Consider the following 17,084-nt stretch of genomic DNA (forward strand, 5'->3'; position numbering starts at 1 on the left):
CTGGCGCACTTCACTGACTCGCTCAGACCTCAGCCAAACCAATATTCCAATTGTTATTGCTGCTTGCTGTGTGCTCCACAATCTCTGTGAGAGTAAGGGGGAGACCTTTATGGCGGGGTGGGAGGCTGAGGCAAATCGCCTGGCTGCTGATTACCCACAGCCAGACACCAGGGCGATTAGAAGAGCACACCAGAAGTGCTGCGCATCAGAGAAGCTTTGAAAATCAGTTTCATGACTGGCCAAGCTACCGTGTGAAAGTTCTGTTTGTTTCTCCTTGATGAAAACCCGCCCCCTTTATTGACTCGTTCTCTGTAAGCAACCCACCCTCCCCCTTCGATCCCAGCATGCTTTCAAAGGAAATAAAGTCACTATCATTTAAAAATAATTTATTTTTTATTAATTGATTATAAAAAGAGGGAGAGCACTGACAAGGTAGTCTGGGTGGGATTTGGGAGAAGGATAGGCGGGAAGGAAAAGGCCACTAAAAAAGTTCAATATAATTACAGCATTTTGGTTGGGCTGTCCACTGGGGTGGAGTGGGAGGGTGCACGGAGCCTCCCCCCCCCGCGTTCTTACATGTCTGGGTGAGGAGGCTATGGAACATGGTGAGGGGGGAAGGAGGTTATACAGTGGCTGCAGCAGCACTCTGTGCTCTTGCTGCCGTTCCTGAAGCTCCACCAGATGCCGGAGCATGTCCGTTTGATCACTCAGCAGCCCTAGCATTGCAGCCTGCCACCTCTCATCTCGAGTGTCCCTCATGGTCTCACATTCTCTGGCATCTTTCCTGTACTTTAAAACCGTGTCCTTCTACTCATTCAGATGAGCTCTTTCATTGCGAGTGGATTCCAAGATTTCCAAGAACATTTAGTCTTGCTCCTTTTTTTTCGCCACCTTATCTGAGATAGCCTTCGGGACGGAGGAGGGAGGTTTGAAAAATTTGCAGCTGCAGGAGGGAGGGAAAAAAGGAGAGAATTTTTTAAAAAGATACATTTTACAGAACAATGCTTATACTCTTTCACGGTGACCAACACTATTCACATTACATAGCACATGTGATTTCTGTGCAAGGTCCCATTTTGCCTCTTAATATTGAGTGTCTGTGACTTTGGTGTTAGAGAGCACAGACGCAGGTCTGGGCAACAGAATTCGGCTTGCATGCGGCCATGGTAAGCCATTGTCTTTCGGCTTCTGCAGCTTTCCTACAAGCAGCGCTCTCCTTTCCCACATACCAAGCAAAGCCCATAGAGTGCTGCGGTTTTCCTGTTAACGTGCAGCAGCAGAAACCAAACTAACACCCCCCCCATCCAATTCTCTGGGATGATCGCTTTATCCCTCCCCCCACCGCGTGGCTGGAATCAGGGAAGATCCCTGCAGAAACCAAACTAACCCCCCGCATCCAATTCTCTGGGATGATCGCTTTATCCCTCCCCCCACTGCATGGCTGGTATCAGGGAAGATCCCTGCTAGCCAAACGCAAAAAGCTCAGTGCCAATGATCCCCCCCACCCCCCGTTTGGCTAACTGCAGAGAAGGATTTCTTTTCAGCCACAGGCCAACAGCCCAGTAGGAATGGCCACCTCTGTCCCCTTAATTAAATTCCCGTATTTCAACCAGGTTACCATGAACGATATCACTCTCCTGAGGATAACACAGCGAGATAAAGAACGGCTGTTGCTTGAATGCCAGCAAACACCGGAACCATATGCTGCCAGGCTTTGTCATATAATGATACCAGATTACTTGCTACTAGCATGGCGTGGTCAAGTGTCCTACCATGGAGGACGGAATAAGGCTGCACTGCCCAGAAACCTTGTGGAAAGGCTTTTGGAGTACCTCCAGGAGAGCTTCATGGAGATGTCCCTGGAGGATTTCCGCTCCATCCCCAGACACGTTAACAGACTTTTCCAGTAGCTGTACTGGCTGCGAATGCATCCCAAGTCCTCAGGGCAAAGTAATCATTAAAAAATGCTTGCTTTTAAACCATGTTTTATATTTACAAAGGTACACTCACCGGAGGTCCCTTCCATGGCCTCATTGTCTGGAGGTTGGGAGGGTACTTCAGTCAGGCTGAGAAAAAGATCCTCGCTGTTGGGGAGAACCGAGTGCTGTGTGCTCTCCGCTAGCTCATCGTCATCCTCCTCCTCCTCCTCTTCCCCGCCTGCAGAATCCTCAGGCATGGCTGAGATTACCCCCGCCTCAGAATCCACGGTCAGAGGTGGCGTAGTGGTGGCGGCCCCCCCTAGAATTGCATTCAGCTCAGCGTAGAAGCGGCATGTCTGCGGCTCTGACCCGGAGCGACCGTTTGCCTCCTTTGTGTTTTTGATAGGCTTGTCTGAGGTCCTTAACTTTCACGCGGCACCGTAGTGAGTCCCTATTGTGGCCTCTCTCCATCACGCCCTTGGAGATTTTTTCAAATGTTTTGACATTTTGTATTTTGGAACGTAGTTCTGCTAGCACGGAATCCTCTCCCCATATAGTGATCAGATCCAGTACCTCCTGTACAGTCCATGCTGCTTCTCTTTTTCGATTCCCGGACTGCATGGTTACCTGTGCTGATGAGCTCTGCATGGTCAAGTGTGCTCTAATAAGAATATAACATTAGGGATCTATTATCGACCACCTGACCAGGACGGTGATAGTGATGATGAAATGCTAAGGGAAATTAGAGAGGCTATCAAAATTAAGAACTCAATAATAGTGAGGGATTTCAATTATCCCCATCTTGACTGGGAACATTTCACTTCAGGACGAAATGCAGAGATAAAATTTCTCGATACTTTAAATGACTGCTTCATGGAGCAGCTGGTACGGGAACCCACAAGGGGAGAGGCAACTCTAGATTTAGTCCTGAGTGAAGTGCAGGAGCTGGTCCAAGAGGTAACTATAGCAGGACCGCTTGGAAACAGTGACCATAATACAATAGCGTTCAACATCCCTGTGGTGGGAAGACCATCTCAACAGCCCAACACTGTGGCATTTAATTTCAAAAGGGGGAACTATGCAAAAATGAGGGGGTTAGTTAAACAGAAGTTAAAAGGTACAGTGACTAAAGTGAAATCCCTGCAAGCTGCATGGGCACTTTTTAAAGACACCATAATAGAGGCCCAACTTCAATGTATACCCCAAATTAAGAAACACAGTAAAAGAACTAAAAGAGAGCCACTGTGACTTAACAACCATGTAAAAGAAGCAGTGAGAGATAAAAAGACTTCCTTTAAAAGGTGGAAGTCAAATCCTAGTGAGACAAATAGAAAAGAGCATAAACACTGCCAAATTAAGTGCAAGAATGTAATAAGAAAAGCCAAAGAAGAGTTTGAAGAACGGCTAGCCCAAAACTCCAAAGGTAATAACAAAATGTTTTTTAAGTACATCAGAAGCAGGAAGCCTGCTAAACAACCAATGGGGCCCCTTGATGATCGAGATACAAAAGGAGCGCTTAAAGACGATAAAGTCATTGCGGAGAAACTAAATGGATTCTTTGCTTCAGTCTTCACGGCTGAGGATGTTTGGGAGATTCCCAAACCTGAGCTGGCTTTTGTAGGTGACAAATCTGAGGAACTGTCACGGATTGAAGTGTCACGAGAGGAGGTTTTGGAATTAATTGATAAACTTAACATTAACAAGTCACCAGGACCAGACGGCATTCACCGAAGAGTTCTGAAAGAACTCAAATGTGAAGTTGCGGAACTGTTAACTAAGGTTTGTAACCTGTCCTTTAAATCGGCTTCTGTACCCAATGACTGGAAGATAGCTAATGTAACGCCAATATTTAAAAAGGGCTCTAGAGGTGATCCCAGCAATTACAGACCAGTAAGTCTAACGTCTGTACCGGGCAAATTAGTCGAAACAATAGTTAAGAATAAAATTGTCAGGCACATAGAAAAACATAAACTGTTGAGCAATAGTCAACATGGTTTCTGTAAAGGGAAATCGTGTCTTACTAATCTATTAAGAGTTCTTTGAAGGGGTCAACAAACATGTGGACCAGGGGGATCCAGTGGACATAGTGTACTTAGATTTCCAGAAAGCCTTTGACAAGGTCCTTCACCAAAGGCTCTTATGTAAATTAAGCTGCCATGGGATAAAAGGGAAGGTCCTTTCATGGATTGAGAACTGGTTAAAAGAGAGGGAACAAAGGGTAGGAATAAATGGTAAATTCTCAGAATGGAGAGGGGTAACTAGTGGTGTTCCCCAAGGGTCAGTCCTTGGACCGATCCTATCCAACTTATTCATAAATGATCTGGAGAAAGGGGTAAACAGTGAGGTGGCAAAGTTTGCAGATGATACTAAACTGCTAAAGATAGTTAAGTCCAAAGCAGACTGTGAAGAACTTCAAAAAGATCTCACAAAACTAAGTGATTGGGCAACAAAATGGCAAATGAAATTTCATGTGGATAAATGTAAAGTAATGCACATTGGAAAAAATAACCCCAACTATACATACAATATGATGGGGGCTAATTTAGCTACAAGAAGTCAGGAAAAAGATCTTGGAGTCATCGTGGATAGTTCTCTGAAAATGTCAACGCAGTGTGCAGAGGCGGTCAAAAAAGCAAACAGGATGTTAGGAATCATTAAAAAGGGGATAGAGAATAAGACTGAGAATATATTACTGCCCTTATATAAATCGATGGTACGCCCTCATCTCGAATACTGCATACAGATGTGGTCTCCTCATCTCAAAAAAGATATACTGGTATTAGAAAAGGTTCAGAAAAGGGCAACTAAAATGATTAAGGGTTTGGAACGGGTCCCATATGAGGAGAGATTAAAGAGGCTAGGACTCTTCAGCTTGGAAAAGAGGAGACTAAGGGGGGATATGATAGAGGTATATAAAATCATGAGTGATGTGGAGAAAGTGGATAAGGAAAAGTTATTTACTTATTCCCATAATACAAGAACTAGGGGTCATCAAATAAAATTAATAGGCAGCAGGTTTAAAACAAATAAAAGGAAGTTCTTCTTCACGCAGTGCACAGTCAACTTGTGGAACTCCTCACCTGAGAAGGTTGTGAAGGCTAGGACTATAACAGAGTTTAAAAGAGAACTGGATAAATTCATGGTGGTTCAGTCCATTAATGGCTATTAGCCAGGATGGGTAAGGAATGGTGTCCCTAGCCTCTATCTGTCAAAGGATGGAGATGGATGGCAGGAGAGAGATCACTTGATCATTGCCTGTTAGGTTCACTCCCTCTGGGGCACCTGGCATTGGCCACTGTCGGTAGACAGGATACTGGGCTAGATGGACCTTTGGTCTGACCCGGTACGGCCTTTCTTATGTTCTTATGCTCTGCACGCTCGGCAAACAGGAACTGTAATTCAAAAGTTTGCGGGGCTTTTCCTGTCTACCTGGTCAGTGCATCCGAGTTCAGATTGCTGTCCAGAGATGTCACAATGGTGCACTATGGGATAGCTCCCAGAGGCCAATACCGTCGAATTGCGGCCACACTAACCTTAATTCAAAATGGCAATACTGATTTCAGCGCTACTCCCCTTGTCGGGGAGGAGTACAGATATCGATATTAAGAGCCTTTTATATCGAAGTAAAGGGCTTCATTGTGTGGACGGGTGCAGGGTTAATTCGGTTTAACGCTGCTAAATTCGAGATAAACTCCTAGTGTAGTCCAGGCCCTTGTAACTGATGAGGGATTCCCATGAGGACTGATGAGGGGGTGATGGTAAATACACATTTAGATCCTTTTCTTATTTTATATGTTTTCCCCATAAGGCACACTGGCACGGATCCATAGGATCTGTGCAATGCCCTGGCTTTTAATCCTTGGGAGGTGCCCCTTGAGCGTGCTAGACCCCCAAGGGGTCCCACTCTTCCACAAGGATAGGCCGAGTAGCTTCAACACCTGAGACTGAGCCTCTGGCTTCAACACTCCTATTTCAACCTGTGAGCTCTGCCAGCAGGTCCAGATGAACGACACTCCTGTTCATAGACTGCTCCTCATTCAATGCACAGAGCAAGTTTTTGCTGTGACACTGGGCAGACTTTTAAAACATAGCAGGGTTTATTAGTCAACTGAAACACATCATTGGAAAGTCCTTAGATTAGGACAGGGAAGCAAAGAAGTCAATATAGTACATACTGGCCAATGCTCTTGAGCCATGCTCCTGTAGAAAATGGTTTGGTTTTCTTTCACTGTGCCTGTCCATTTGTCTTCGCTCCGGTAGAGCTCCCTGCGTCTGCGAGCCCAGTTCTTCCTACTCCCAAAAACACAACGAGTTCATGTATACTTCACTCAGCAAAGCTGAGATCCTCCCATGGACAGGTGAGAATTATTCCCTTGTCTCTGTTGGGTATTCCATTGATGTATGTTGGTCCCAGCCAGTCCTTAATGACCCATTCATATCACCCCATGACAGCTAGGTCACAAAACACCTGATCTCTCCTGATCTTTATAATCATAGAAATACCAATCACAGAGGGAAACTGAGGTGCATATGGCATCATACAAGTATCACCAAAATTCCTAGCTCTATTACACACACACACTGCTCACAGCCCTTGGAGAGAGAGCAAAGCACAGGAACTGGACATTAGTCCAGTGAACACAGTGGAGGACAAGCTGCAATCGTCAAACCTTGGTCAAAAAGGAGAGGCATGTAGAGAGGGGCTGGCTAGAGGCCATTCCTTGAGCAGACCATGGAGGCAGGTCAAAGGTTTAACTACCCCAGGACTGTGACATCGCAAAAGCACATTTTGGGGAATTAGGAAATCTAGTGACTCAGGTGTAATGGGAGGGAAAATGAAACTCCCCCAGTGTGTGGAGAAGGCTGGGGAATTACACACTAAAATTCAGGAGCAACAGCCTCTAATTCTTCCAGAAAAGGAGAATGTAAGAAACAAGAACTGGGCCATGCAACCTCAGGAGGGACAGGCTCGAAGATCCAAGGAGCCTGGAGGGAAGACAGATTGTGGCTGCTGCGGATGGGGAGAGGGGGGACAAGACTCCAAACTCTCACTCCTGTTGACCCCGACCTGATTTTATGATCTATGACCTAGTCACATGTCTTGTAGGCAATTTTATATTCGCTAGAGGTAAAATGTCATGATCAGAGTATTTCTTATTAGCTTGGAACATGCATGGAGGGGCAAGGAGGTGAACATAAATAAATGGGTTATTAAGGGCAGGCACTACACTACAGCCGGGATCAAAGCTCTGAGATTGATCCAGTGGTTTATGTAACGGGTCTAGTATAGACCCGCAAAATCGACTGCAGATCGCTCTCCAGTCAACCCCTGTACTCAACCCCTGACAAGAAGAGTAAGGTAAGTAGACCCTGCGGTAATTTGACCTAAGGTACATTGACTCCAGCTACATTATTCATGTATCTGGAGTTGTGTAGCTTAGTTCGACTGACCATGGTAGGGTAGACATAGCCTGAGCTTGCTACAGTTAAGGGCCTTATATTAGGTTGAGGCTCTGTGGGAGTAGTTATGCAGAAGTCTAGGATTTACCTGAAGAGGCCTAAGGAGAGACTCCCAAGTCAGATATTTTGCACCCTCATTTTAAGAGTCTAAGAAGAAACCACAAACAGGTGCAATACACCACAGGATTCTAAATGAACAAAGTTTGGGCGGGCTTTAGCAATTAGGTTGCTATGCAGTATCTCAGCAGTTGGGCTGCAGTCATATATTAGAATCATTAATAAATAAGTGATGTAAATCATGAGTATTAATGCTTGATGCTTAATTATGGACTTCCCGAAGGCCACATATGGGTTGGGACAGCTATTGCCATTATTGTAATCAGAGTAAAGGAGCAGATATGGTATATAGCCATCCTATTACCGTAAGAAAGAGGATAAAATACTTCTCCTAGTTACCATTTTTTCATTTTGTTGGGTCCCCGAGACAGTGTAAACTGAAGCAGGGCCTCTCTTCTGATGGGCTCCCTTGCCCCTCAATCTTTGTTTCCAATGGTGTCCATAACTTGTAAGTACGCACAGTGCAAAACCCTCTTTACTATACTTATCTTAGTCTAATCCTTATGTGTATTGATTTTTGCCTACAACTTCAATTATAACTGTCTGTATTAAATCAAATTTCCATGTGTTTCACCAAATTTCATCTCCTCCATTAACTTTGAGTAGCCATGTACAAGGGCAAGCTGTACCCCAGTACGTAATCTTATAGGTGTAAAAATTGTACAGGCTACACTAGCACCCTGTGACATCATCAACAAAGTGCCCATTTATGCCTGGGTAGCGGCCCCACCCTGGGAGGAGGAATGCAGCAAGGACTCAGGATCGGTGGCCAGGGTCATTGTGCATAGAGATGGGGAGGTTATATGGGGAGGGGGTAATGAGTGGGAGAGGATAGTCAAGAGTTAAAATAATAATATTTGGGATGGAAATGTCTAATGAAGTGAAACTGAACAGAAATAAAACTGGAATGTAGGCTCTAAAGCAACAAGGCTTGGGTAGGGATTCAGGGTTAAAGGTCTGGGATCCCCCACAGCTCTAGATCCCCAAACCTCTCCTCCCTCCCACTGACCCATCCAGCCCACTTCCTGGGTGCCCTGCCTCCAGACTCCTCTCCTCTTCTTCCCATTACTCTCAGACATTCCCACTCCCAGCACCTTGGGAGCTTCTTGTGTTCCCGCCTCGTCTCTCACTACCTCATCCCTCCCTGCTGCTTCTTAGCTTTAATCCTGTACACACTCTCCCCATGTCCTGACACCCCAGAATTATCTACTTCCCCCATTTCCTCCCCTCCCATGGCTATTCTCCCTTCACACGTGGGGTCCTGAATGGCAACATTATACACTCTCCTATCAAAAGAGGGGCTCATCTGACTGTCACACAAGCCATGCATATGTCATACAGCTATTTATTCAATTTAGAATTCTACAGGCAGCATATTGTCCTCTTAAAATGAGGAAAGGGCATGAAAGCTACAGTTATTAATGTAGTTATTAATATATCCAATAAGGATACATTAAATGCAATTTTAAAATGACTGATGGCACCAAAAAGGCAGATGTACAAAAAATATACTAGTGGGTGGGACATAAGGCAAAAAAAGGGGAGCAAGGAAACTTGTCAAAACTTTTATGATGAATAAAAGTATAAAGTTATTACTACTCAGGTTCTTTAGAGACCTCACAGCTTCTAATAAACAAAGGGACAGGACTCCTTACCCAGCAATAACACCATCCCATAGTTCTCCTGCATGACATCCCTGTAGAGGGCTCTCTGAGTGGGGTCCAGGAGAGCCCCCTCTTCCCTGGTGAAATACACAGCCACTTCCTCGAAAGTCACCGGCCCCTGAAAGAGCAAGAGTCCAACACTCAGTACCTGCTGCCCCTGTCACAACCCCACTATTCACGGAACAGCAGCACCAGGTAAATGGAAGCTCCAGGAGGCACATGTTAACAGAGTCCAATCTCACCTTGCTTAGATCAACCAGGAGGCCTCAGAGGGGAGAAAGAGAGAAACTTTGTGTCTCCCAGCTGACAGACGGAGGCAGGGTTTTCACATTTATCACATACCTACTAGCCAGAATTGTGGAAAATTGATAAGGGAAACTATTAGAAATCAATGACCGATCAGTGAAAATAAGAAGGAAGTTTTTAAAAGTATATTAAGTAGAAAATTAATCCTAACAATGGTAGTGGTAAATTACTAGACAGAAATGGCAGAAGTATCAAAAATAATGCAGAAGAGGTAAAAAAGTGTACAATAAATATTTATTTCCTGGATTTGGAGAAAAACAGATGATGTACTAATTTCATAAGATGTTGACGACGACACTCTTTCCATTCCAATAATAATTCATGAGAACATTAAACAGCAGCTATTAAAGTTAGACATGTTTAAATGTCTGACCCAGTAGCGCCATTCTTATGTTCTTATGAAAGGAGGAGCAGTGGTTATCATCTTTGCCTAACACACAAAAGGTCCCCGGTTCGAAAACCGGCAGAAACAGGTTGGCTTAGTTGGCGGGGGGAGATAGCTCAGTGTCTTGAGTATTGGCCTGCTAAACCCAGGATTGTGAGTTCAATCCTTAAGGGGGCCATTTAGGGATCTGGGGCAAAAATCTGTCTGGGGATTGGTCCTGCTTTGAGGGGGGGGTTGGACTAGATGACCTCCTGAGGTCCCTTCCAACCCTGATATTCTATGATTCTATGAAATCAGCAGGTCCAGATAACTTGTATCCAAGAGTTTTAAAAGGTGGAAGAGCGTGGTGGACTGTTAATGTTGATTTTAATTAGGACTTGGAACACTGGGGAAATTCCAGAAGACTGGAATAAAGCTAATGCAGTGCCAATATTTAAAAAGTATAAAAGAAATGACCCAGCTAATTACAAGTCAGTCTGACATTGATACTGGGCAAGACAATGGAGCAGCTGATACTGGATTTCATTAATAAAGAATTAAAAGAGGATAAAATAATTAGTACTCATTAACAAAGGTTTAGAGAAAATAGATCCTATCAAACTAACTGGATATCCTAATTGGATGAGATCAAAAGTTTGATTGCAGCTAATAGTATTGATGGATGTAATATACCTAGACTTCTGTAAGGCATATGACTTGGTTCAGCACAATATTTTGACCAAAAAGCTAGAATGATACAAAATAAACAAGGCATACATTAAAATAGATTAAAACCTATTATTGTAAATGGGGAACCATGATCAAATGAATTTATTTCTAGGGGGTTCCCGCAAGGATTGGTTCTTGGCCCTGTGCTATTTGACATTCTTATCAATGACCTAGAAGAGAATATAAAATCATCACTGATAACGTTTGCAGTTGACACAAAGATGGGGGTGGTGGTAACTAATGAAGAGTCAGTAGATTCAGGCTCCAGCACTGGGAGTCTGGGAAGTTTTCCCAGCCCTGGCTGGAGGGTTATTTCCTGTTTCACAAAGAGGAGAAGTTCCATTCCCAACTCCTGTGCCTTGAAATTAGGCCCTATCTGACACTACACCCCATATTCAGCATAGCGGTATGATTATAATATGATTAGGACATTATTATGATGCATTTTGTGCAAGATTCATCATGTGCGGTATCATCGGAAAATTCATCATTTGCTGAATATGATTATACTATTTGTGTGCATGGATCATGTTTGTATCTGAAGTTATGGATATTGAATATGTATCTATTTCAAATGTGCTTACTCTGGGTAACACCCACAACAAGCCTTTTAGGTACAACAGTGAAGAAGCCGGACAGTGCTGATGGCTCATCAACAAAGACAATGGACTGTGGAAGAGCTTAGCCTTCCTGTGAACGTTTCAGACAGCCTATGAGTCACGGCTACTATGAATCAGCAGGGCATGTGACCAGACCACATGACACTGAACTCCATTTTAGTACCTGAATTTTTCCACAAACTGGACTGGAAACTGAGTTTGCAACAAAGGGTTCCCGCCATATGGAAAAGCTACATAAGGTGGGGTGTGACATCATCTCTTGGCCTCATTCCTCACACAAGAGAACTCCTTGAAACACCCGAGGAAGAAAGACTTAACTGGGGGAAGTGCTGGTCCTGGGGTAAAGGGATTTCTAGCTTATGTATGGAAACTTGGTGGACTGCTTGTATCATCAGTCAGGGTGAGAAATTCCTAATTCAGATTCTATCCATCTAGTATGTTAGGCTTAGTTTCAGTTTTTGGTTATTTGCTAAGTAATCTGTTTTGATCTGTTTGCTATCACATATAATCACTTAAAATCTATCTTTCTGTAGTTAATAAACTTGTTTGATGCTTTATCTTAACCAGTGTATTTTGAGTGAAGTATCTGGGGAAAATCTCAGCTTGGTTAGCCCAAGCTTATTGTGCATATCTTTCCCATATCGAGGGGAAGGTGAACAATATTAATGAGTATCAGAGGGGTAGCCGTGTTAGTCTGAATCTGTAAAAAGCAACAGAGGGTCCTGTGGCACCTTTGAGACTAACAGACGTATAGGGAGCATAAGCTTTCGTGGGTAAGAACCTCACTTCTTCTCTTGCATCTGAAGAAGTGAGGTTCTTACCCATGAAAGATTATGCTCCCTATACTTCTGTTAGTCTCAAAGGTGCCACAGGACCCTCTGTTAATATTAATGAGCTTACATTATACAGATCCTTATGCACTAAAAGCTGGTATAATTCTAGATTTATACTACAGCAGGCGTGCAAGGTTGGGGAGTTGGGAAAATGGCTGTTCTCTTCTATCTGTCCTTGAGTGGTTTAGGTAAAACACTCAGGTAGCTTAGTTGGGTGTATGTAGCCACCTGCTGTCATGTTGGGTGATAACAGGGACTGGAGAGCCTGGCTGAATCTCCAGCAAAACAGTGTGAGAAGGGCCAGCCCTGCTTGAGGGTTAGAGGGCACAGCGGTTCCCAGAAGCCCCCCAGATGGCACCCCAGGGGTGAGAACCCATCACACCCTAGATTACAGAAGTATAGACTAGACTAGATTACACAAATCTCAGATTTGTGACATCCTGTCCCCTCCCTTTCTCCACCCTTGATAATTCCTGCCTCCCACCAACTCTAGCAGTTCCCACCCTCCTATACATTTACTGCTCCTCTCCCTCCAAGAAGAACCCATCACCAGCTCCCTAATAATCCCTTACCTGAGCCAGCTCCAGTGCAGCCATTTCCTTCCCCTGGGAGGATGGGATGATCTGGAGCAAAACGTGGACGTTATTCTATAGCCTGCCAGGGTGAGAAGGGCAATGTGAGAATTCAGAAGGGCTTTTGTCCATTCCACAAGGTGATTCCCGCCAGATTTTTTCTTGCTAATGGACATTCTAGGTTCTGCCACACTGTGAAGAACAGAGTGACCTTATTCCAGTTCAGGCCTAGCCTCCTCCCACCAGGGTGTAACCCTCTGAGACATGGTGAAACCCTCTCAGTAACAGAATCTCTCTGTTACATTTATCATGTTTGCGAACGATACCAAGCAGGGAGGGATTACAAGTGCTTTGGAGGATAGGATTAAAATTCAAAATGATCTGGACAAACTGGAGAAATGGTCTGAAGTAAATAGGATGAAATTCAATAAGGACAAATGCAAAGTACTCCACTTAAGAAGGAACAATCAGTTGCACACGTACAAAATTGGGAAATGACTGCCTAGGAAGGAGTACTGTGGAAAGGGATCTGGTAGTCATAGTGGATCACAAGCTAAATATGAGTCAACAGTGTAACACTGTTAGAAAAAAAGTGAACATCATTCTGGGATGTATTAACAGGAGTATTGTAAGTAGACAGAAGAAGTAATTCTTTCACTCTACTCCACGCTGATTAGGCCTGAACTGAAGTATTGTGTCCTGTTCTGGGCGCCACATTTCAGGAAAGATATGGACAAATTGGAGAACGTCCAGAGAAGAGCAACAAAAATGATTAACAATCTAGAAAACATGATCTATGAGGCAAGATTGAAAAAATTGGGTGTGTTTAGTCTTGAGAAGAGAAGACTGAGAGGGGACATGATCACAATTTTCAAGTACATAAAAGGTTGTTACAAGGAGGAGAGAGAAAATTGTTCTTCTTAACCTCTGAGGATAGTACAAGAAGCAATGGGCTTAAATTGCAGCAAGGGTGCTTTAGGTTGGACATTAGGAAAAACTTCCTGTCAGAGTGTTTAAGCACTGGAATAAATTGCCTAGGGAGATTGTGGAATCTTCATTCTTGGGGATTTTTAAAAGCAGGCTGGATAAATACCTGTCAGGAATGGTCTAGATCAGGGGTCGGCAACCTTTCAGGAGTGGTGTGCCGAGGATTCATTTATTCACTCTAAGGCCTGGTCTATACTATGAGTTTAATTCGAATGTAGCAGCGTTAAATCGCATTAACCCTGCACCAGTAAACACAACGAAGCCATTTATTTCAAAATAAAGGGCTCTTAAAATCGATTTCTGTACTCCTCCCCGATGAGCGGAGTAGCGCCAAAATCGATGATGTCATTTCCAATTAGGATTAGTGTGGCCGCAATTCGATGGTGTTGGCCTCCGGGAGCTATCCCATAGTGCACCATTGTGACCGCTCTGGACAGCAATCTGAACTTGGATGCACTACAAAGGTAGACAGGAAAAGCCCTGCGAACATTTGAATTTCATTTCCTGTTTGCCCAGCGTGGAGAGCACAAGTGACCACAGAGAGCTCATCAGCACAGGTAACTATGTAGGCTGATAATCGAAAAGAGCACCAGCATGGACCGTACGGGAGGTACTGGATCTGATCACTATATGGGGAGAGGATTCAGTGCTAGCAGAACTTCGTTCGAAAAGATGAAATGCCAAAACTTTTGAAAAAAATCTCCAAGGGCATGATGGAGAGAGGTCACAATAGGGACTCAGATCAGTGCCGCATGAATGTCAAGGAGCTCAGACAAGCCTATCAAAAAACAAAGGAGGCAAACGGTCGCTCCAGGTCAGAGCCGTGGACATGCCGCTTCTATGTCAAGATCTATGCAATTCTAGGGGGGGCTGCCACCACTACCCCACCTCTGACCATGGATTCTGAGGTGGGAGTAATCTCATCAGCCACACCTGAGGATTCTGCGGATGGGGAAGAGGAGGAGGAGGACGAGCTTGTGGACAGCACACTGTACTCCGTTCTCCCCAACAGCCAGGATCTTTTTCTCAGCCTGACTGAAGTACCCTCCCAACCCCCAGACAATGAGGGCATGGAAGGGACCTCCGGTGAGTGTACCTTTGTAAATATAAAACATGGTTTAAAAGCAAGCGTTTTTTAATGATTACTTTGCCCTGAGGACTTGGGATGCATTCGCGGCCAGTGCAGCTACTGGAAAAATCTGTTAACGTGTCTGGGGATGGAGCGGAAATCCTCCAGGGACATCTCCATGAAGCTCTCCTGGAGGTACTCCAAAAGCCTTTCCACAAGGTTTCTGGGCAGTGCAGCCTTATTCAGCCCTCCATGGTAGGACACTTGACCACGCCATGCCAGTAGCAAGTAATCCGGTATCATTGTATGACAAAGCCTGGCAGTGTATGGTCCCGGTGTTTGCTGGCATTTAAGCAACATCCGTTCTTTATCTCGCTGTGTTATCCTCAGGAGAGTGATATCGTTCATGGTAACCTGGTTGAAATACGGGAATTTAATTAAGGGGACAGAGGTGGCCATTCCTACTGAGCTGTTGGCCTGTGGCTGAAAAGAAATCCTTCTCTGCAGTTAGCCAAACGGGGGCGGGGGGGAGAGATCATGGGCGCTGAGTTTTTTGTGTTTGGCTGGCAGGGATCTTCCCTGATTACAGCCACGCGGGGGGGGGAGGGAAAAAGCGATCATCCCAGAGAAGTGGGTGGGGGGGGGTTAGTTTGGTTTCTGCTGCTGCACGTGAACAGGAAAACCGCAGCACTCTATGGGCTTCGCTTGGTATGTGCCAAAGGAGGGCGCTGCTTGTAGGAAAACTGCAGAAGCCGAAAGACAATGGCTTACCATGGCCGCATGCAAGCCTAATTCTGTTGCCCAGACCTGCATCTGTGCTCTCTAACACCAAAGTCGCAGACACTCAATATTAAGAGGCAAAATGCGACCTTGCACAGAAATCACATGTGCTATGTAACGTGAATAGTGTTGGTCACCGTGAAAGAGTATAAGCATTGTTCTGTAAAATGTATCTTTTTAAAAAATTCTCTCCTTTTTTCCCTCCCTCCAGCAGCTGCTAATTTTTCAAGCCTCCCTCCTCCGTCCCGAAGGCTATCTCAGATAAGGCGTCGGAAAAAGAGGATGCGAGACGACATGTTCGCGAAAATCCTGGAATCCACCCGCAGTGACAGAACTCATCTGAATGAGTGGAAGGACATGTTTTCAAAGTATAGGAAAGATGCCAGTGAACATGAGGACATGCAGGAAGATCAGAGGAGGCAGGATGCAACGCTGGGGCTGCTGTGTGAGCAAACAGACATGCTCCGGCATCTGGTGGAGCTTCAGGAACAGCAGCAGGATAACAGAGTGCCGCTACAGCCCCTGTATAACCCCCCTCCCCCCTCCCCATGTTCCATAGCTTCCTCACCCAGACATGTAAGAACGCGGGGGGGGGGGGAAAAGGCTCCGTGCACCCTCCCATTCCACCCCTGTGGACAGCCCAAGCAAAAGGCTGTCATTTTTTTTACCTTTTTTTATTGGCCTTTTCCTTCCTGCCGATCCTCCTCCCAAACCCCACCCGGGTTCTCTCCCTCTTTTTATAATCAGTTAATAAAGAATAAATGATTTTTAAATGATAGTGATTTTATTTCCTTTGAAAGCAAGCTGTGATCGAAGGAGGAGGGTGGGTTCCTTACAGAGAATGAGTCAATAAAGGGGGCGGGTTTTCATCAAGGAGAAACAAACAGAACTTTCACACGGTAGCTTGGCCAGTCATGAAACTGGTTTTCAAAGCTTCTCTGATGCGAAGCGCTTCCTAGTGTGCTCTTCTAATTGCCCTGGTGACTGGCTGCGCGTAATCAGCAGCAAGGCGATTTGCTTCAGCCTCCCACCCCGCCATAAAGGTCTCCCCCTTACTCTCACAGAGATTGTGGAGCACACAGCAAGCAGCAATAACAATGGGGATATTGGTTTGGCTGAGGTCTGAACGAGTCAGTGAAGTGGGCCCCACACTACAAGAAGGATGTGGAAAAATTGGAAAGAGTCCAGCGGAGGGCAACAAAAATGATTAGGGGTCTGGAGCACATGACTTATGAGGAGAGGCTGAGAGAACTGGGATTGTTTAGTCTCCAGAAGAGAAGAATGAGGGGGGATTTGATAGCAGCCTTCAACTATCTGAAGGGGGGTTCCAAAGAGGATGGAGCTCGGCTGTTCTCAGTGGTGGCAGATGACAGAACAAGGAGCAATGGTCTCAAGTTGCAGTGGGGGAGGTCCAGGTTGGATATCAGGAAAAACTATTTCACTAGGAGGGTGGTGAAACACTGGAATGCGTTACCTAGGGAGGTGGTGGATCTCCTTCCTTGGAGGTTTTTAAGGCCCGGCTTGACAAAGCCCTGGCTGGGATGATTTAGCTGGGAATTGGTCCTGCTTTGAGCAGGGGGTTGGACTAGATGACCTCTTGAGGTCCCTTCCAACTCTGATATTCTATGATTCTATGATTCTAAGTGCGCCAGCGACCTTTTAAA

The 17,084-nt window shown here is 45.0% G+C and overlaps 1 protein-coding gene and 1 pseudogene across 1 annotated transcript in view; one reads left to right on the forward strand and one right to left on the reverse strand.

The window, feature by feature from the left end:
- The window catches only part of LOC117869927, a 193,990-nt pseudogene that overhangs the window by 143,149 nt on the left and 33,757 nt on the right, over nucleotides 1-17,084 (forward strand).
- LOC117869998 (zinc finger protein 436-like) overlaps nucleotides 1-17,084 on the reverse strand; it is a 32,667-nt gene that overhangs the window by 4,101 nt on the left and 11,482 nt on the right. The window contains 2 exon segments of the mRNA XM_034757134.1: nucleotides 9,152-9,278; nucleotides 12,585-12,666. Coding sequence (XP_034613025.1) covers nucleotides 9,152-9,278; nucleotides 12,585-12,608 — 151 coding nt within the window. The 5' untranslated portion in view covers nucleotides 12,609-12,666.

Source organism: Trachemys scripta, chromosome 25 (assembly GCF_013100865.1).
Source record: "Trachemys scripta elegans isolate TJP31775 chromosome 25, CAS_Tse_1.0, whole genome shotgun sequence".
Classification (NCBI taxonomy): Eukaryota; Metazoa; Chordata; order Testudines; family Emydidae; genus Trachemys; species Trachemys scripta.